This window comes from Lycorma delicatula, chromosome 10, assembly GCF_047948215.1.
Source record: "Lycorma delicatula isolate Av1 chromosome 10, ASM4794821v1, whole genome shotgun sequence".
In the NCBI taxonomy this organism is placed as follows: Eukaryota; Metazoa; Arthropoda; class Insecta; order Hemiptera; family Fulgoridae; genus Lycorma; species Lycorma delicatula.
In genome coordinates this window covers 44,383,428-44,405,426 of record NC_134464.1, presented here as the reverse complement: position 1 = coordinate 44,405,426, position 21,999 = coordinate 44,383,428, and the positions used below count along the sequence as shown (strand labels likewise).

Sequence of the window (21,999 nt, the reverse complement as noted above, 5' to 3'; positions counted from 1 at the left end):
GGGACAGAGAGTAAACTATATTTTAAAATGAGAATATCCATTTGTAATAGTCAACAAGATGGATCTCATTCTAATCTTTCACCATTTTTTATAAATAAAACGGCTGGGCAAAGCAAGATGTTACGACTTTCTTTTAAATAGATCACTAATAAATCTGAGGCCTCAAAGTGTTATTATTCCTTTAATGACTATCTTTAATTCACAATTTCACCCTCCTTGAGAGCAAAGAAATAATGAATTTTTAATATCTTAACCTTCATGGGAGCTAGGGACTCAGTTGATGGCTTAAAACCTTCCTTGGGATAACACGAATGTATCCTGAAAATTTGAAAGTAATCGGTTGGTTGGTTCTCGGGTGATGCTATAACAAATAAATATATATAATTCCGATTAACCGTGATCTGTTAGATCGCGAGTGTATCTGATGCATGGAAAAGTTAGCCATCAACCAAGTAACAAACGCCCCGTTTGAATTTTTTAAATCGTATAGTTGTTTGCAGAGATATAAGAGCACCCCATTTTACCTCCCAAAACAGCACCCCTGGGGCATTCCCTTTGTTACCAAGTTAATAGTGATAATTGGTCTAGCCTCCCTCGAGGTGCTCGCATACCTCACCAGTCTAACCTCACACTCAAACCCCGTGGGAAGTATTTTAAACAGAAATTCTGTTTTTAAACAGAAATTTTTTAAATCTATTTAATATTATTTTATTTAACGTAAATTTACTTCTTTTATTTTTGTAATATTATTCATTCGATTGATTCGAACCATTCAGTTCAAATCCAACTCGTACAGTGATAGAGACTCACGTTCACAGTTCATTAATTCAATTCATTAAAGTTTGTGCTTCAACCCACAAATCTCCACTACTGTATAATTTTTTTTTCCGAGATTTTTCTAGATGAATAGTTTTTAAAGAGAACCCCTCTTTCTCTTTATATAATAGTATAGATTATTTCTGTGTGGTTATTAAGCTCTTTCTCTGTTTTTACAATTTGAAAACAAATAAATAGTATAATGTGTCTTGATTGTCATCCTCCGTCAAAAAATAATTTTTCTTCGCAATTGTGATCTGGTGTCAGTAGTTACACACCGATTGTATTCTTATTGACTATAGTAGATTACAGGACCATAATAAATTACTTCATTTTACGTGTTCTTGAATTTATTAAATTATTTTATTTTGCTTAAATTCAACATTATTTCCTTTTTTTAATCTGATCATGTTTGTTTAATGTTTTATATTTGAAATACTGATTGTAAATTACATGAAACAAAGATAAAACCGGTGATTAAAAGTGCAGTCGTAACTTAGCTGTAATCATTAGATGTGAACTTGATTAAGTATCGATTATCAATGTAAATCGCTTTAACGTATTAGAATTAGGTCATAAAATTTAGTGACCGTACCAAGTTAGTTTCTTTCGCTATTCTATTGTTGTCAGTGATTTTGAAATTAAGTATTACTCGCTCGGACATTTGTTTTTCAGTATCGCTTAAATGACGCATTCAGTTGCCAACTTTGTTGAAAACAAAGCAAACTTTTGCCAAGTAAATACTAAATTTAGTTTCATAAAATTATTTATTTTTTTTTTTTACTACGGTCATTAACGTATGTTAAATGGTAATAACATGAAGAAGAGTTATACTCAATTTTATTTAACTTGGATTATTTTTTGGAATAATCTTTGCTGTTAATTGACCCTTTTAGGAACTAAAAAGTTTAATCTTAAGTCAAGACTCAGAATGTTCTACAACATTGTAAAACATATATGTTTTATGTTTTGAGAAATACAGTTTACCAAGTTACCTATTTCGTAATTAATTTCTTTTCTGATGACTAAAATATCCTGAATTTGAACATTTAGTTTTTAAGATCGCATTTTAATTTTCTTATGTTTTTCTCATTTCTACACAAATAACTATTTCCAGAACATTTTATTACTTTCCCGTTTAGATAGCTTTATAGTTCAAGAAATAAAAGTATTTTAATCGGTCCAATTTGAGTATATGAGGTTTTCAACGGATCTTGACGTTTTGACATCTAAGAACCCAAAAAACTGGATGGAAATTTTTCTGACATTAATGTTCGTATTTACGTACCGATTTTGACCAAACTTGGTCAGATTACTTGTATATATGGGCATTGAGGCCATTAAATTTTTAACTTAAAAGTTCAAGGGAATAAAGCTGTAGAGCAAGGCATCCTCACTATCTCGAGATTTCGCCTAATTAAGGTCTTATTTTTTAAAAATACATTTGTTGACAATTAAAAACTAACAATATTTGCAAAAGAAAATTTTTGCAAAATCGCAACCTCACTTGAAAAAATGATGTTGTTCTGACGTCACAGATGAACGGTAGAATTAAATAAACGAATAATATTTAAACTGTAAAAAATTAACTCTGTCTGGCTGAGTTCAAACTTGATCGCCCGGTTGGTTCGGTACCTAGTGCATTATACCAGCCTGATGGCCGTACAAGCGAAATTTGTTTTATGTAAGTTATGAAATTATATTAGTTTAGTTGGTGCCGACTGTCACCGCTAGCACCGCCACACCCGGGCCAATTAAATATGTATGCGCGCGCGCTTTAGTTAGAATCATTTAATTAAATAAACTGAAAAATATTATATTTAAATACAATGAAAAATATTTTAAATTACGTTGTGTGTGTAAGCCGTGCATCAGAAAACCCCATAGTTGTTGTAGGACTTTCCCAGAACGCGGTTTTAGCCGCAAAACGAAAAAGTCCTACAACTGTGTTAATTTTTTAATCTTTCAAAAGAATTTAATTTTTTAATCTTTCGTGTTAATTACGTAGTAGTAAAATTTCAGGGCCCTTATGTTTGTAATTTCAAAAAATTTAACAAATTATTTCTTCATGGGTTTTATTATATTCTCCATTTATCAATTTTGTTAATAAAATTCTTCGATCTTAATTTTTCCAGATTTTTAATATGAAAGTTCGGGATTCTATTCATTGTCCCATGCATAGAAGTAATCTGACCAATTTTGGTCACCATCGGTCGAGTAGTTCTGGAGATATAAGGTGATTAAGGGTACGACACCGAATCCAGACACAGGTACATGCGAACATAAAGAAAATTTCCATCCGTTTTTTTGGGTTCCTTAGGTGTCATGACGTAAAGTTCCGTTTAAAACCGCATATTCTCATATTAGACCGATTACAACACTTTTCCCTCTAAACTTATACCGTTATCTATACGGAAAGTAACAACAATCACTTTTTAAAAGAAATTAAAGAATAAAATCGAAAAAAATAAATTACTGAAATCCAGAAAAATATTGTGAAAAAGAAAGAAATACAGTAAAAAATTTATTAACAGTTCCAAGAGAAAAAAAAATTTATTCAAAGCAAACAATAACCAGTGGACGGAAAAAAATGTCCCAGGTAATAAAAGAATTCTGGGAAAATAAAAAATTGAAAGCATTTGTATTTTTATAACGTATATTAAATATTTTTATTTTTTAAATATAGGGCTTTGACCGGATCCATTCGACCAAACCAGACAGACATTTTAGGAAAAATAATTTTATTTGTAGTAATGAGAGCACAACATTGATATATCGCTTAAAATGTATTATAATATTCTATACCTTGTAGCCTACTGAATACACAATCATCCATCTATTCGAGGTTAGTTCCGGTGATGTTACATGTTACAGTGTCGGTATACCGGATGTTAACCGTATGTATGTTACATTAAATTTCCCCTTCCATCAGCTATCATCATCGTTATAATAAAAAATAAAATAAAGGAAAAAAGATATAAATTTGTTTTAGTGGTAAATATTTACATATCTGTTAATCTATATAATGGTACATGAATTTTAAAAAAATAATAAAAAATAATTTTTAATTTATTTTTTAATTTGTAAGCCATATGTTGAAATAATATGTTTTTTTAATAAAAAAAAGCAAAAAGTTGCATAACTTTTTTTGGCTTCACAAAGAATTACTTAGTAATAAAAATAAGTAGAACATTAATGTTTGCAAGTAAATAATTACATAAAGAACATTATTCCAGTCTAAATTTTTGAGATATGTGACCAACGATGACCGTATTTTTCCACCCTCGTGACTTACTATGACCAAAATTAAATGTCATCAATAGCCGATATTCAGAAGTTATTGTACAAAATGTACACTGTAGCCTTTAATTTTTATTTTTACTTCCTTGTACCACGTAAAGGAAGTATATTGTGATAGCGAAAAATTTCGGTTTTCAGATTTCAGTGGAAATATCCATTTTGTTCAATCCTGAATCCATTTTGACTAGTTTCGGCGTGACGTCCGTCCGTACATATGATGTACGTACGTAAGTATGTATCTTGAATAACCCAAAAACAATTAGCCCTAGGATTTTCAAATTTTGTATTTAGGACTGTTGTAACATCTAGTTGTGCACCTCTTCTTTTGATTGCAATCAACTGAACCAAAAAGCCCAAACTCCAATAAAATTGGATTTTGGCCTTTTTGGACACAGTAATAAGGACTTTTTCTTAACTGCAGTAATAAGTCCTCATTGCGATCTTTTCAACGATATATATATCATAAATGGTACTTATTTATTGGTTCCACAGTTATAGCCAAATAAAATTTTAATTAATGAAATATTTAAATCTTACAAGGGGAAGGCACATCGGTTCGAATCAGACTTCATCTCCTTTTTTTAACTTTTTTTTAAATTTAAATATATTGATTTATTAATAATTATTAATCTGCGATTGTAAAAAAATTTACGATAAAAAATAAAAACAAATATGAAAAAAATATCAGATGTTATTAATGAAATAAAATTTTATGAACTTTTCATTTTTTTAAATGTGTATATGTAATTTAATAGGCGTACAAGGAAGTCATGTGGTGTCCACATCAAATTTTTATTTTTACGGTAGATCTTTGTTTTTGTTGAAAATATTAAATAATTTCATTAGAACTTCATAGATACAGAAATTTAATCTTAAGAATGTTTTTGTTTTGTTCTATATTCAACCAACAATTTATAAAATTGTGGCAATCCGGTGTGAATCTTTATACAAAAAAAAAACTTATCTGAATATTTAGATTTTTTTTATTATTTTGATGAGAGAAAGAGTGTGAAGAAAATTCCCATCGATTGTAAAACGTATTGCTGTATTTTATTTAAACCACTACTGAAAAACTTTACATGTATCCCAATGAATTTTAAATTAATTTCTGTCGAGTAGATAGTAATTATAATTTAAAGAAAATTACATCTCCTGCCTCATTATTCATAAAAATTTATTATCATTCGTATTTCACATCCTCCCAAATTCGCCAGTCAATTTTCAATTTTTTACGTACGTTCGTTCTAGAAATTAAGGCAAAATCCATCACATAGATAAGTAATCGAGTCGGACTTCGGATCTGGGACCATATGGACCTATTAAATAGCTGGCCCTATTAAGCGATATTAACGAAAGATGAGAAGATACACACACGTAGCACAGTATTACCAATCAAAACACTATTAAACGTCTTTTTTCTGACTTTTATTTCTAATTCGATATTACAGTTATATTATTAAATTGTTTTTGTACTCTTTAATCATTAATAACAAACAAAACTTGATAAAAAAAACTAGAGGTTGAAGTCAAATTAATAAATGTAATCAGTAAAATATAAAAATATGTACTTCAGTGTCTCTTATTTACCTTTCATTACTTGACGTTCTACAAATTAGACACAAGCTAACAGTTCCGCTGGCGGGCCCTCTTCTCTACCTTTTTGAATAAAATACTGCTGAAAGCCATGAATTAATTCTTTTTCATCTTGTATAGATAGGCGTTTCAGTTGGGGATCTACTTCAATTTCGCCCAGTTTTTAAGTATTATTTTTTATTATTTCGTCATAGCGGATATCATTTTCATTATAGCATTCTTTGTTTTCGCCGATTTTCGAAAACTCTACAAAATTTTTAACCTGCTGCGGCAAAAAAATAGTCGTTACCGAAGTGTCGATTATTTTAGCATCATCGTCTTTTAAATCACATTTCGCCAAGTAATTTCTTATCGTGCTACTTTTTATTTTTTCCTAACTACAGGCTACAAAATGCCAGCAACATGGTTAATCCAAGAGATTAATAAAGGTAATATTTTTAAGTAAAATATGTGAAACCCAAATTTATGTGAATGTCTCCTCATATCTAAAAACGTAAAAAAAATTGAATTTAATCCCCACTCCCCCCACCATGCTACCGAAAGTAATAACTTTCTTCGAAAAGTCAGTAAAAAAAGACTGGTACGATAGTAACATTTTTACCCATTACAAATACTTTCTCTTAACAACATTTGTTACCTTATATCAACATTTACAATATGTTTTGAAATTAATGCGCGTGTGCTTGTCATACACATACGTAGCCTAATATATATTACAATTCAATACAATACACAGGTAGGTCTACATTAATTTCCTTGATAAGGTAAAACACAGACCAATACCATGTATAGCAGACATAATGTTGTTGGGTTACTGTTTATATATATATATATATATATATATATATATATAAAATGTGACGTCACAGGAAGCCACCTGTTTTTACCTTACCGCCCCCCCGTCACCTTATTGAAACCAATGAATGGATACTACGTATTGTTTTGCCAGGCTTACCATACAATCATCCATTATTACTATTATTGTTATTATACCATGGGTTTGTTGTTGCAACCTACCCAGTATTTCCATACGAATTATGTTTTACACATTCAGTGTACATTTTACAGCACCGACTGTTAACCGTAGATTTTACTCGTACATTTCGTTATATTGTAGTTTAATGTTTATTATGTGTTTAATACGGACCGGATATTTTTGTTTAAATTAAAAGCAATTAATTATTTCTTAGTGCCTCTAATTTATAATAATAATTATTATTATTGTGTGAAATATTTTTATTTGTTTGTGATTTTAAATATTTTCAGTGATTTTTGGTGTAATTTTAAGTGATATTTTTTAAATGGAAAGCATTTAAATGTTCAGTATTTTAATACTTTATTGCTCAGTAAAAATCAATAAAAGATTAATATTTTATTTATAAGTTGCAGAGTATTTTTTTAAAAATCCGTACAAAAAATATTCAATTTAAATAAACAGTGCATAGAGTATTTAATTAAATGAGCCTAGTAAACAAGTAATTTTTTTAGTAGAAAAACTAGTTTTTTTAATAAAATATTAACACAACCTAACCAAAGATTAGAACTCGTTTCGCTCGCTAACCTCGTCTAATTAACGTTAAATATACAAATTACATACAACGTGTAATAACAGAAGTGGTATTTAAACTAAATACAAAGTGGTATTGTATTAAATTAAATTCGCCCATTTCCGTAGCGGAATGGTAGGTCTCGGCCTTTCATCCGAAGGAAAACAGAGATGTATATATAGTGGTAGTAAAAATGTTCTGTTGTATTATTATATTAAGGTTTTAAATTTCTTTCTTTTTATTTTTGTTTAGTGAAGAAGCTTTATGTTAACAAATAATATAAAATTAATAATTGTAAAACACTAGTTTAATTTTTTTTCTTTCTCGAATATATATATATATACATATATTTTCTTTAATAAATGTTTAGCATTTTTTACCAGTGTTTAGTAACATTATAAAACGTCTAGTATTTTACTGAGCATTTTTCGAGTTTATCGAACATTTGGTTTTTATACTGAGCAATTTAGTATTTTACTGAGCAGTAATATAATACTATGAATTTGTATTTTGCGTTTAGTTAAAATACTGGATATTTAATTTATATATATATATATATTAATAAAAAAAAAAAGTGTAACTTGGCTAAGAAAAATATTTTTCCCGTTAAAAAATAAATTATCATAATGAAATAACTACACAACAGTAAAGAGTGCTTAAATGATGTGTTATTTCTTTTATCTTCTAGTAAATTAATTCAAATAAATTATCAGTTGTTTTTATTTATTACGTTAAACTATTATTCAAACCAATTTATGTTTACTTCTTTTAATAATGTTATTCTACCATAAAAATCTATTTTCTTTTCGTTAAAAATTATATAAAAGGAATATATATATATATATATATATATATATATATATCACCAATTACAGTCATTTTATATCTTTAGTGATAAATGTAAAACGTAATAATTTGCTTTATAACAATAATAAAAATTTAAGTGTAGTGTTATTTTTAATTTTGCGGTTTAAATTTTCTATTACCCGTTTCTATTTAGTTTCATTAAGGTCTGTTTTGGAAAAAATAAAAAAGCATCCTTTTTTCCTTTTGGTTTTTAACCAAATGATAATTTTCTTTTTATATTACGTTCATATAAACAGGCAATTATTTAAAAATATATATTTTATTAACTATATTTTTATTCCATTTCCCTGCCCAATTTTAACATTTGTTTAGGAAAGTCTTTTAAAATTTTTTAATCGATCAACCGAAAAGGTACTACAATCGGTAACCGTCGTGTAATAAACAATATATAGACTACATGGCTCTTATTACATTACACGCATTGTAAGAATGCTCCTGAAAGATAATAGAGACGGGCTAAGTAAAGAAGTATAATTTTCTGTATTTTTCAAAATATTGTATTTTTGAATAACCCTTCTTTTTTTCTAATTATATTAATCAATATAATAAGTCAAATTCTGCTATCTCTGAAATTATAAGAAGAAAATTCCAAATAAATAATTATAATAATTACAGAAATTAATTTAAACAGCTACTTCTTTTAAAAAAAAAAAAATAGATAACTGCAAAATTATTTGTAAGAAAACGGGAAATAAATGTTCATTATATAAAATTAAACATTTTTGTAATGTTTCTTACCAGTTTAACAAGCGCCTGGTGTTTAAATTTTTTACAGTTAATTTCAAGCGAGTTTCAAAACACATTAGCAAAGAGAACGGGCATCGAGGTAGTGTAACTTGCTGCAAAATTGGAGTCTGATATATATTTTATTTATTGAAATAATGAAAATTTATTTAAAAAATATTTATAAAATCAGGGCCGTAAAAGATATAGAGAAAATATTAAACTCGGTTAAACTAATATTATATGGTCTTACACGTCCAAATTAGAACAAAATATAACAGCTGAAAAAGACTCTTTTTACTTGCTTTAATTCACAATATTTTGTTCTATTTTTTTTCATGTTTGTCCTCAAATCTTGCATCCTTAATTTAACTTACTTCCTGACATTGCTGATTGGTGAAACTTTGTACAGTTATTAAGATCAGGTGAATATACACCATTACTTTTTCCACCATTACTTTAGCAAACATACCTCCGTAAATTTAACCCGCGTAATTTACGCGGGTAAATTAACGATGGAAATTAAGGGTGCGGGTGTAAAATATTGCTATGAGGGATTTTTAAAATCCAAAGTATCCTCTAATTAAACTAATGCAATGTATGATAATAATTTGATTAAAGTATGACTAAAAAGCATAAAGTAAGTTTTTAAAAATTTTTTAATATTATTCTGTTTAGCCTCCGAAACCATCCTAAGGTATTACTTCAGAGGATGATATGTATGAATATAAATAAAGTGCAGTCTTGAACAGTCTTTAGTTAATTGAAACCCAACCATCAAAGAACACCGGTATCCACGATCTAGTATTCAAATCCGTATAAAAGTAACAGCTGGAAAAGACTGGCATTAGTAAATGAAACTCCGTAATTCCCGTAGAAAACTGCCGCATTAACTTTATGTCTCATTTGTTATCCTTTCCTAATTATGACAGAGATTAAATTAGGGACGTGCCAATATTTTAAGTAATGATCTTGCCGAAATTGATAACACATTTTACACATCTTGTGATTTGTATTATAGGTTTGGCCCATGTATCCTAAATATTAATTTTAATTCCATTACCATTTGGTAATCTTCCCTTAGATAAGTTTCTTGCACCATGTCCATCTTCATCCTCTTCTGTTTTCAACTAAAAGATCTTGATAGTTATTATTTCTTTTGAAATAGTTTATAATTTTTAATCCTTTCGGGTCAGTTTTCTTTAAATAATTTTTCGGGCAATTTTTCAATATTTCCTTCTTTTATGGTATATGCTTCTAATTAGCTTTCCTATACTGAAATATTCTGATTAAGTTTCTATTCTCGCTAACTATTCTCAACAGTTTTTCATTTTTCACTCTATTTAATTTTTTCTAATCTCTTTTGTGACCAAAATTCAAATATTTCTATTCTTTTTTTATTCGTTTTTCTAAATATTAATAATTTAAATCTATACAGAAGTACACTCCAGTCGTAACTCTTCAAAATATTCTTCGTCAAGCTTTTCTCTATTATACGAAATAATAATTATTTCTTTCTATTAAATGATTTCTTATCCAAAATGCAATTGTAATCTTTATATTTAACACTTAAGAAAAAATACAGTTTTTAGCGTTTGTGTGAATTGACTGATCGCTTGTTATTAAAAAAAAAAAAACTGGGCCAGTCGCGTTAGTCTGTACACAAATTAGCCCATTCTATCTCATTACCACATACGAAATTTGGTATTGCTCTCTTTGACCGTTCTTGATTTATTTGATATGTAAAACATTACCACTGGATTTATACTATTTAAAAATACGAGACAAGGTTCGTTACCTTCATCTTTATAAATATGTTATTTCATAAAACGTGTTACTGATATAAATTTGTTTGGGATTATCGTTTGTTAAGAATTCCGTATATTGTAAAGATAGTTTTTTGAAAATTCTATGAATCAGAGTTTTCATTTTCTATTTTGAGCAATCATTTGTATTGAATTTATTTATTACACTTAAACATAAATTCTAACAATTTATTTTTAGCTTTTTTTAAATCTTAAAAGTTTTGAGAACAGTTTTTAATTTTCATGCCTATGTATCTCAAATGATAATTAAAGATATTTTGAGATGAATTTTCATCTCATTAAGGCTCAATGAATTTTCCTTTTTTTGATTTTACCAACATTTATACGTAAAGGAAGTAAGAAAAGTAAAGAATTGTTTTCCTTAAGATTTATTTATTTATCTATAATTATGCTTTACTTATATTTGCAGTGGAATGCAATGTTCACCATTAATCATCATCCTTATTTATTCTTCATTAATTTTGGATTATTTAATTTAAAATATATAATCAGTTACTGAAGACATTATAGTTAAACTTTCAAAAATTCAGTTTTCTTATCACCCTAATTTTTAGAATTCTATATTGCTTTTTAAAATTTATCTTTGATAGTACATGTTGTCATTTCTTTAAAGTTTATTTCTTTAAAATGTTGTCATTTCTTTAAAATGTTTTCCACAGTTATTATTTCATCGACCTACGTATAATTTTTTTTAATTCCTCTCTTTCTGCTTAATATTTTTAATGATTTAATTAAATCTAAATCTCAGAATTACATAGTTTTGATAGTTGTATTGTTGCCAAGTGGTCATTAAAACAAGTAAAATACTGCCATCTTTGATTTATAGGCAAGACTTTCCAAATAAATAAATAATAATTTCAAAAATATGATAATGGCTTGTGCTAAATTGTATAAATGCATTTGGTAATTCCTATTTGATTTAATAAAGTAACCGATTCAAATAACAATTGTTATAAATCTAATTTCAATCACAGCGTAAATTTAATTTTATTCTATGCTAAACCGAAATAAAGCTTTATTTTGTGAAATTATTACAGTTTATAAATAAATCACGGAGATTTAATTTTTTATTTTTTGTAGTCGACCGAATATTTATGATAGTGTACAGATATTATAGAATAAAACTGTTTCTTTTACTTTTATCTTTTAAGAATTTTTTGATGAATCACGCGAAACGATTTCTCAAGGATGTAGTCGGAACTGATATAAAGGTTCGACGTAAACAATGAGAGAAAAAATAAACAATTATTTTAATTTCTGATATCTGTTTTGTTATTATTATTTATTTATTTGAAGTATTTATTTTGTTAAACTAATTTCATTACAGTATTTTTTTTCCAACGAGCTTCATACTAATGGTAAATACTTAAGTTATCTTGTTTTAACCCCATTTTTTAGCTGTGCAATTTCATTACAGCATTAATTTTTTTTTTTTTTTAATAATGAAGAAAATTTAAATCATCGTATCCTTTTCTATTGCATTTCAACCTTATAAGAATTAAAGCCCTTGTGAAATAAAAATATTAAAAATACTTATTTCTATTAAATGCTTGTTCTATTATTCTTTTCTTTTATTTTTGTTAAATTACCAAAACGTGTTTTATGCATGTTTACAAGCACATGTTTGGATGAACGTTTTCCAGTTGGTTCAAGTTATAGCAATTTTTACTATTTTAGAATCTGTATTTTCTAAAAATTAAAAAAATTGAATACTTTCCTTATTGTAAGCTCTGTAATAAAATTTGTATAGTAATTAAAAGTAATTATTTTTTTTTGTCTTCAGTCATTTGATTGGTTTTATGCAGCTCACCAAGATTCCCTAATCCAGTAGTTCCATTACGGTGTACTCCCTACATCTTACAACCCTAATAGTTTGTTTTATATATTCCAAACCTTATATGCCTGCACAGTTTTCCCCATTACAAAGGCTTCTAATCGTTTTTGTCAGGTACTCCAATCGTCCAAGTTTCACTTCCGTACAAAGCTACGTTTCAAACATTTACTTTCTAAAATGTTTTCCTGGCGTTTAAATTAATTTTTGATGTAAGCAAATTGTATTTCTGAATGAAAGCTCGTTTCGCCTGTGCTATTCTGTATTTTACATCGCTCTTGCTTCGTCCATCTTTAGTAATTCTACTTCCCAAATAACAAAATTCTTCTACCTCCGTAATCTGTTCTCTTCTTATTTTTGTATTCAATGGTCCTTCTACGTTACTTCTTCTACATACCATTATTTTCGTTTTGTTCTTATTTATTTTCATGCGGTAGTTCTTCCGTAGGACTTCATTCATGCCATTCATTGTTTATAAATCTTTTTTACTCTCGGCTAGAATTACATCATCAGCAAATCGTACCAATTTTTAAATCTTTTTTACTCTCGGCTAGAATTACTACATCAGAAAATCGTAGCATTTTTATCTTTTCACTTTGCACTGTTACTCGTGATTTAGATTGTTCTTCATTGTAATTATTACAATGAAAATAAAGTATTGTTTTAAAATAATGTATATATTTTTTTAAATAATTACTGCTGGAATGGTGATGTACTGTAACGGTTATAGACTATATTATGGCATGCTAGCCGTTTAAAGAAACATTAAACAACTATTTGTATTGTTAAATTAATTATACGTAGATCGTAGGGACGCGAAATATCGCAGTTTTATTTATAATTATCACTTAATCCGAGACGGTAATATTTTTTTAAAATTAATTAATGTATATGTATATATGGCCTATGTTTTGATAAATATCGAACTGTTTGCATAACAAAACTTGAAATTTGGCTAAAATATTTTTTTACAGAGTGATTCGAAATTGCACGACAATCTCTTGGGGGATAATTCTCTAGTCAAAAATAAGAAAAAAAAGGTCATATAAACATGGATTAGAAAACGGCTCGTTAGCGTGTTTCGGCTCGCGAAATATTAATCTCTGTTTTCTGCCTCCCTGTGAGATTAAACTTTACTAAAATTCTTGGGGTACAAATCGAGGGGTAAATTTGGTGCTTCCTTATGGTTTTTTTTATGAAACTGGATCTCCGACCTCTATCTAATTTAGGTAGGTTTCAAGAAAAACTGCGTAAAATACGAAACCTTTTGTCGGAAAACATTCTTTTTTAGTTTAAAATAAAATAACTCTTAATATATCAATAAGCAAATAAAAATATCTAGTTAACTTGTAAAGAATTTAATTCTAAGAAGATTGATATAAATAAAGTCTATTAAAATTAAACGCAAATTTGAGAAGTTCAGCTTTAATTAGAAATAAAACACGTCAAAATTTTCTCAGAATTATATTCTGTAAAAATTTAACTAGAATTTTATATTTGTTTATTGGTAAATTAATTAAGTTATTTTACTTTAAATCTAAAAAAATGTGTTTTCCGACAAAAGCTTTTCGAGTTTTTGACTCGTTTTTCTTAAAATGCAAGCTAGAGGTCTGGAACTACTTTTATCCGATCTCTTACATCAAAAACCGTCAAATTTACCCTTCGATTTGTACCCCAAGAATTGTAGTGCGGTTTAATTTCACAGATGGTCCAAAAAGTAGAGTTAAATGTTTCGCGAGCCGAAACTGTCTAACGAACTGCTTTCTGACCTAAGTTTATATAAATTTTTTTTCTAATTTTTGAAAACAGAATTATCTTCCGAAAGATTGCCGTAGAATTTTGAATTATTGTGAATATGGAACAATTTTTATAATTAATCTTGAATTTAATTAAGAGCCATTTTAAAACTATTTTTGGGGGAATTTTAGAAACTTGAAATTTTGATACAGTGGTAATGACTAAATGAGTTGTCAACAAAACTTGAAATTAAGTCAATTAAGTCAATCGGACTTTTGAGGTGGAGATCAAAATCATTTCAACATTAAAATTTGGTCCCAATCCGACAAGTAGGGCCATACTCAAAATAATTTATTTTTTTTAGATTTTATATATTTAAACCGAATTAACAAAATTTAGACATAAGATCATAATTATATTAGTTTTAAGCCTCTACGAACGAAGGTAGGTATAGCAGCACCCAATTACATATTTATTAATTTTCTTTTAATATCATTAAAATGTTGTTATTTTTTATTAAAGCATTCGTTCACAATCCACAAAATTAAAAAAAAAGTGCTCCATCAAGGTGATAGTTGACGATTACCTTTAAATAACAACTGGATATTTTTACTTTTCGCATATTTTGAAATCAAAAACCAAAGAAACAAAATTTACATAAGGTAAAGTTTGCTACGTTTGGCACTTTCTATCACCTCGTGAAATATCATCAGAATGTTTAGATATACTCTGTTTTCTAAAATCGTTCCATAAAATTGTTTAATAACTTCATTATCATAAATCGTTTTTATTTTGTGCTTTATTAATTGATTTTAAGGTATGATAATAATAAATTCATTAATATTTAAAAATTCTGTAACATACTTTAAATAAAAATCTTGTAAGAGCAAAGCTGGGAAATTTATGAAACCCTTTGATGTTTTTTTTAATTTTACTTTTTTTATAATTTCTGAAATTCATACTTCAAAGAAAAATGTGTTTATGTGGCAATATTTAAATAAATTATTCATTTATGCATAAGAATAGCAGCTAAATTATGCGTATTTAATTTTGTATAAATACAAAGAATTTTTTTCACAATAAGTAATAATCATTCGTAAATTGCACTTCGCTTAAGTTTGTTGTATTTTTATCCGAGATAAACGATGAGAAGCAATAAAATGAAACTTTTTATCACTTTCGTTTAATTACGGCTATGATAACGGTTAACAGTTACAACTAACGTTGTAAATTACAAGGTTTTATCTGAATTTCTTTAGTACTATGTAAAGTAGTGTTATAATTATATTGTACTTGTATAGATATAAATGTTATTTAGTGACAAATAGTGTAACTCATTTTGTTTATTGTAATTACGTGCAGACTTCTTTTGATAATTTTTGATAACAGAGACAGTGATAATGAATTTTATTATTTATTTTAATTACTAACGAAATGGTTTCAACAACTCCGACGACTTCCAAGAAATTGACAAAAAATACTATTTTGCAGGTAATTTTTAACAAGATACTTTATATTATTCTGAACTAAAAAAGCATCGTTAACGGACAAAACTAAACGAAATTTTTTGTCTACCAGTTAACTTAAATTTTTATTTTACCTTATTTTCCAGTATTTCTTCATCATTTCAGTGTCCTGTTTCCTTCTTTTTTTCTTTTAACAACGGTATCTTAATTCGTTGGTCTTTTATTTTGTCTTAGAAATTTTCTAATTTCTAGTATTCCTTTTATTAGAAATTTTCCTTTACTAGATTTGCTTTTCAGTCTTTTTTTTCATTCAAGTTTTTTTTTTAAACCCAAGCTAATTTAGTTTTTCTGTTTTTAAAGAATTCATATATTTTCTTTATCAATTTTTTTTTATTGAGTATTGGAAAATGTACGTAAAAACATTAATCTTATCGAACCTGAAATGTTTTTGGTTATTTAATATATTTCGGAATTATTTTTTATTCTGAAACTTTTGTTTTCTTTTATGGGTCCTAATTTTTTTATTAATTTTTTTTTTTTTTTTACTTTTATGGGTCTAATTTTATTAAGTCATCCTGACGAGAATTCGAAACTGGGACCACCGGATGAAAGGCCGAGACGCTAAGTCTGCCACACGAAAATCAGCTAATAATGTAAAAACTATGTTCCAGAAAGTTTTGCTCATGTTAAATTATATATTAATAAAATAACAATTTACTGAAATTTTACTACTATACTGCTTAATTTTACTAAACTATCGAATTTATAAGAAATTTTAGTTAAAATTAATAATTTTGTAATTGTGTTATGTCATATTATTAAATTCGAAAAAACACATAATATTTACAACTTTTTAGATTCCCTTTTTTCGAATAATACATTTAAAAGTCATTAAAATATCTTCAAATAAGTAATTAAAAAAACTAGTTATTAATAATTACTTTCCTGACATCATAGCTCTAGAGCTGTTCTAAATGAAGGAAAGTATGATAATCGGTAAAAAAAATTATGGGCATAGTAATAGTGCACACGACCAAAAAAAAAATACTTTGTGGGCAATAAAAAATTATAAAATTAATTAAATTAAAATTATAAAATTAATTAAAAAAATTATAATAGAATAAAATTTATTCGTAATTCACACCACTCCAAAAAAAATAAATTTTCGGAAAAATCTTATTGCTTGGTACTTTTTTAATATAATTTTTTTAGTTTCTTCCATGTAAACGTAGAAAATCAAAAAAATTACTAGGGAAATGATTTTTGAGGGTGGAGGAGCAGAATAAATCAAACAAAAAAATATCGATTTTTTTTTAAATTTTTAAATCTTTCCTGTTTGCATAATGCTATATCTCTAGAAGGAAAAGTATTGTAATCGGTCCAATTTGGGGATATACGATTTTAACCGGATCTTGACGTTTTGACACCCAAGGGATCCAAAACACCGGATGGAAATTCTCCAGATACTGCACCGATTTTGATCAAACTTATTTCAGATTACTTCTATAAATGGGGCTTGATCGGCAAGGTCACCCTCATTATCTCAAAATTTCACCTAATTAAGGCCACATTTTTCTTAGGTACATTTTTTAATTAAAAAATTACAATATTTGCAAAGTCGCACCCCCACCACAAAAAATGCTTTTGTCGCCTGGTGTTTTGTGACGTCACAGGTGAGCAGTAGAATTAAATAAATGAATAAAATTTAAAAACGGTCTGGCTGGACATCTACTCGATCGCTCGGTTGACTCGATACGTGGTGGTTTAAGCCTTGTGGCCATACCAGTCTGTATAAGCGAAATCTATTCTATGTAAGTTGTGACATTACATTAGTACCGATCGTCACCGCTAGTATCGCCACACCGTGCGAATTAAATTCGCACGTGAGCGAATTTAGTTAGAATCGGTATACGCGTGCGATTTAGTTAGAATCATTGAATTAAATGAACGAAAAAATATTATATTTAAATAAAATGATAAATATTTTTAATTAAGTTGTGTGGATTATGTGTGTGTAAGACCAACCACAGTTTGTGTTGTCAGTCTATTTCATTTATCATTATTTTTCTACTATACAAGAAAAATGCAAGGAAAGTTTGTTGTCAGGTGTTGTTATATGATTATTTATTTCAAAATTTATATCCTATAATACTATTTTTGGAGCTGATTTTTATTACATTTATTTCAACTTATTTTATGAATGAAAATAAGTGATAAAAGTTGAAGGTAAAGTAAACACATTCTAATTTCATCACTGCTAAAGTTTTAAAATTTAAGCGCCATATAAATCCTAGAAAATTCAGGGTTATAATTGCCCAACTTGTTGGCTTGTTTTATCATGAATTTTTTTGTTTGAAAGGATTATTTAGTTCTAACAAATATATATATATATATATATATATATATATATATATATTTGTTATACATAATAACTTATTATTGTTACTATGCTATTACTTATATAGTCTAAAACAAATGTATAAAAAAGTAGCCGCTACATCTAATGCAATATTTTATCAACCGGAATTTTTTACGATAACTTAATAAAGTTTTTTATTATCAATCGTATATTTTCCGTTCTGGATTTGTGTATTTTTACGTCAGTGACAGTACAGTTGTTACACGAAAATTTTGGATCATTTAAAAATTATTTCCTTATTTATTTTTCTACAGTTGTAATTGATTACATGATTTACGAATTTCTGCTTCTTACTTTAATCTTCTATTTTTATTTTTTTTTTGCTGTAATTCTTTTCATTTTGTTTTACAATTCAACAGTAAATTTTCCACCAGTATTATTATTATTAGGGTTTTTACTTCGTAAATTTCTATAAAAATCAATTTATTGATGTTAAGTACAGAGGGGAAAAAAGAGAGAGAGCGCTATCACACTGTTACCACAAATTAAAAAAATTAAAAATACAAAATTTCTGGCTACGCCGGTCAAGTCATACAATACTTTGCACAGCTTTTCATTGCAAAAGCTTTGAAATCTAATCACTAAAAGTTTTTTTACTTCCTTATACGAAGTAAAGGAAGAATTGTGATCGCGAAAGAATTCGGTTTCCAGATTTCAACAGAAATACCCATTTCGACCACCCCTTATCCATTTTCACAAGTTTCGGCGTGACGTCTGTATGTACATATGTATCTCACATAACTCAAAAACGACTAGTCGTAGGATGTTGAAATTTTTGATTTAAAACTGTTGTAACATGTAGTTTTGATTGCAATCAACTGGACCAAAAGGGTCCAAAAAAATCCAAAATCTCTAAAACATTTGGATTTCTGACTTTTTCTTAATTGTAGAGTAATAAGCCCTCCTTTAGAGCTTTTTAACTAAATATCATAAGTGGTAATTATTTTCATTGGTTCCAGAGTTATAACCAAATAAAATTTTAATTAATGAGATTTTTGGATCTTACAAGGGGACGGCACATCGGTTCAAATCTGATTTCATCTCTTTTTTTAAAATCTGTCTATATAAAGTTGTTATACTTTCCTGGCATTGGTTAATGGATACATGAAAATAGTTAAATTTTTTTTTTTTATTAATCTAAATTGTTTACTTTTTTTTGTTCCCCTACCCCCCGAAATCACCTCCCAAGAATTTTTTTAAATTTTTTTACGTTTATTATGTTAAATGGAAAAAACTAAAAAAATCCCACTGAAAAATGTACAACCAGTAAAAGGTTACCGAAGATTTATTTTTTGGCGTTGTTAAGGGTTGTTTTATAGTGAAATTTTATCATTATTATTAAAAAGTTTAAATAAACAAAAAACGTATTGAAAAATTTTAAAAAATTATATTTTCAAACTTTGATCTGTTCCATTACCCCCACTATTGCCCCAAAGTATTTGTTTTTTTGTCATTTCAATACCACTAGGATTAGGAAGACATAAAAGAAAAATCGGTTAAAAATTATGCATAAATAAAAAGAGAGCTTTTATTCGATTTTTGGGGAAGGGAAGAATTTGGGAGCAATTATTTTGAATTAATTTTTTTAGGTTTGGTAATAAAAAAATCTGTGATTTTAAAGGAAATATTTCATTTCAAGGACTAATATTTCATTTTGAGTACCATAACACATCTCTATATCCGCCTTGAAATAGTATCTTCACTTAGTAGAAAAATATCCTAAGCAAGTTGTATTCATGGATAACAATGGATAGAAATCAAAATTAATTAAATTTTTTAATTATATATATTTTTAATTAATTTTTCATATAAGAACTGAGATAGCGTTATATTGACATTCACATTTTCGACTTAATCATTGAAGAAAGATTAAGCTTTTAGCTGTAAAAAAGTTTGGTAAAGTTAGCAATATCTTTGCCAGTTAAATTTTAATTATCCTCATGCGCAGGTTTTTTCGTCCTATTCTGCTAATTTACATTAAATTACTACGTGGTTAGTATATTTTTATTGACAAAGAAGATTTTCTTTTCATTTTATTGTAAATTCCCACTTAGATAATAAATGCCAAGTAATCTAACAATTCAGTTCGGGTGAAACTGGACTGTTGGCCCTCCGGAATTTGAGATCCGATTCGCATTTTCCATCAAAGATTAGGGAGGGATGTTTTTTGGGAAATTTCAATTGAAATATTGAGGGGATCTCCAGTAATCGGGGCCTTCAGGGGTAGACTGGCTGGATTCGGCCTGGTGGATTCAGGTCTGTGCCCGCAATGTGGGGTGCAGGACGATGCCTTCCATGTGTTGTATGAGTGCGCCAAACACGATCTGGAGCGCACCGCAGTAATTTATCGACTGGATACTGTCGGAACAACGCTTGACATCAGTCAAAACTAGAAGGGCCGGGCTGAATTATTAGTGGTTGTAGAATTTCTGCACTATTTGGCTAGAGTATGGATTGCGGAGGGCATCTAGGGTTACTGGTACATCGGTTTTGGTTGTTTTGCTATTAGTTTTATTTTAGTGTCTTTGTTTCGGTGTTTTTCCGCGTTTGTGCCGCACGCGACTCACTTTACATTTAGGGTAGGTAGTTATTTCAATTCCTTCGACGACTATAGTTTTCAGTATTGCTTGAGACTAGAGATGTGTTTTGTTATTTTTATTAATAGTCACACCGATGAGAATGTCGTTTGTGGCATTCGCATTGGTGGCATTCTGGGCCGAGAAGACTGAAAGATGTCGTATGCCGAGGTTTATAAGATGACCTCCGGTAACGTCCATCAGGGCTAGGTATTGAGGAAGGGTTGGTTGGAGGGTGCCTTCCCCTAGGGGATTAGGCCACCCAGTGATGCTCAAAGTTTAAAATTGGCATATTTAACGCCGAAAATACTTAAAAATAATACATGCCCATATATATTTGTAAAGGGGCTCGAATTCTGTCGATTCACGCAACTTGAAAAAGAGAGAGCTGAATGAAAGAGAGAACGAAAGGAAGTGGGCGAGAGAGAAATAAAATTACACCCGTCTGAATTGGTAGATTACTCCAACGTCTAACCATTTGAATATAAAGAATATTTCAGTATTTAATTTACTGAAATATTTATTATTTTTGTACGAAATATTATAAAAATAATTTTATATTATTCAGTATTTAATGAAACATTTATTAATTTTTGTATGAAATATATCATTTTTAATTCTTTTTTTTTTGTAAACGTTAAGTGCAACAATCTTAGTATGAAGAACCTATAGAATATATGCTATTACAGTGACATCATGAGTTTTGTTTTACATTTTTTCATATTCTACATGTATCTTTTCTGTTACTTTTGCAGGAAGCATTAAGAAAAAGAAAAGAAGAAGAAGAAAGAGTCGCCCAACAAAATGAATTCTTAAATAGATCATTACGAGGCTCAAAGAAACTTCAAGCTCTTGAAAGCGTACCCGTTGGACATCAACCTCAAACGACGACAACTACGACCGGATTTGTAAATGATGCGTTCGACCAAGATGAACAACCCGTCCTTAAACAACCAAGTACTGATGAAGAAGATGTCGGAGATACTTTGCACAAAGTTATCGGTTAGTCTTATTTTAATTATAAATTAATAATTTATATCTATGAAACAATTTTCTTTTATTATTATTATTATTTTTTTTTTTATAAATTTATCAACAGTGAATTTTGATTTGGCCAGGACACTTTAAATTTCCTTTTTTGTTTGAAATTTTAATTTAAAATTTCTTACATTTTTGTTGGAACCTAAAGTGAATTATATCACATAAATTGACATTAAAAAGGAATACCCATTGAAATTTTTCAAAAATTATATACTAGTCCTATATAGAACTTCTGAGGGTAGAACGTAGTAAATATA

At 28.2% G+C, this 21,999-nt stretch overlaps 1 protein-coding gene across 1 annotated transcript in view; it reads left to right on the top strand.

The window, feature by feature from the left end:
• LOC142331720 (protein PALS1-like) overlaps positions 1 to 21,999 on the top strand; it is a 651,443-nt gene that overhangs the window by 550,249 nt on the left and 79,195 nt on the right. The window contains exon 9 of the mRNA XM_075377757.1: positions 21,457 to 21,703. Coding sequence (XP_075233872.1) covers positions 21,457 to 21,703 — 247 coding nt within the window. The remainder of the gene's footprint in view (positions 1 to 21,456; positions 21,704 to 21,999) is intronic.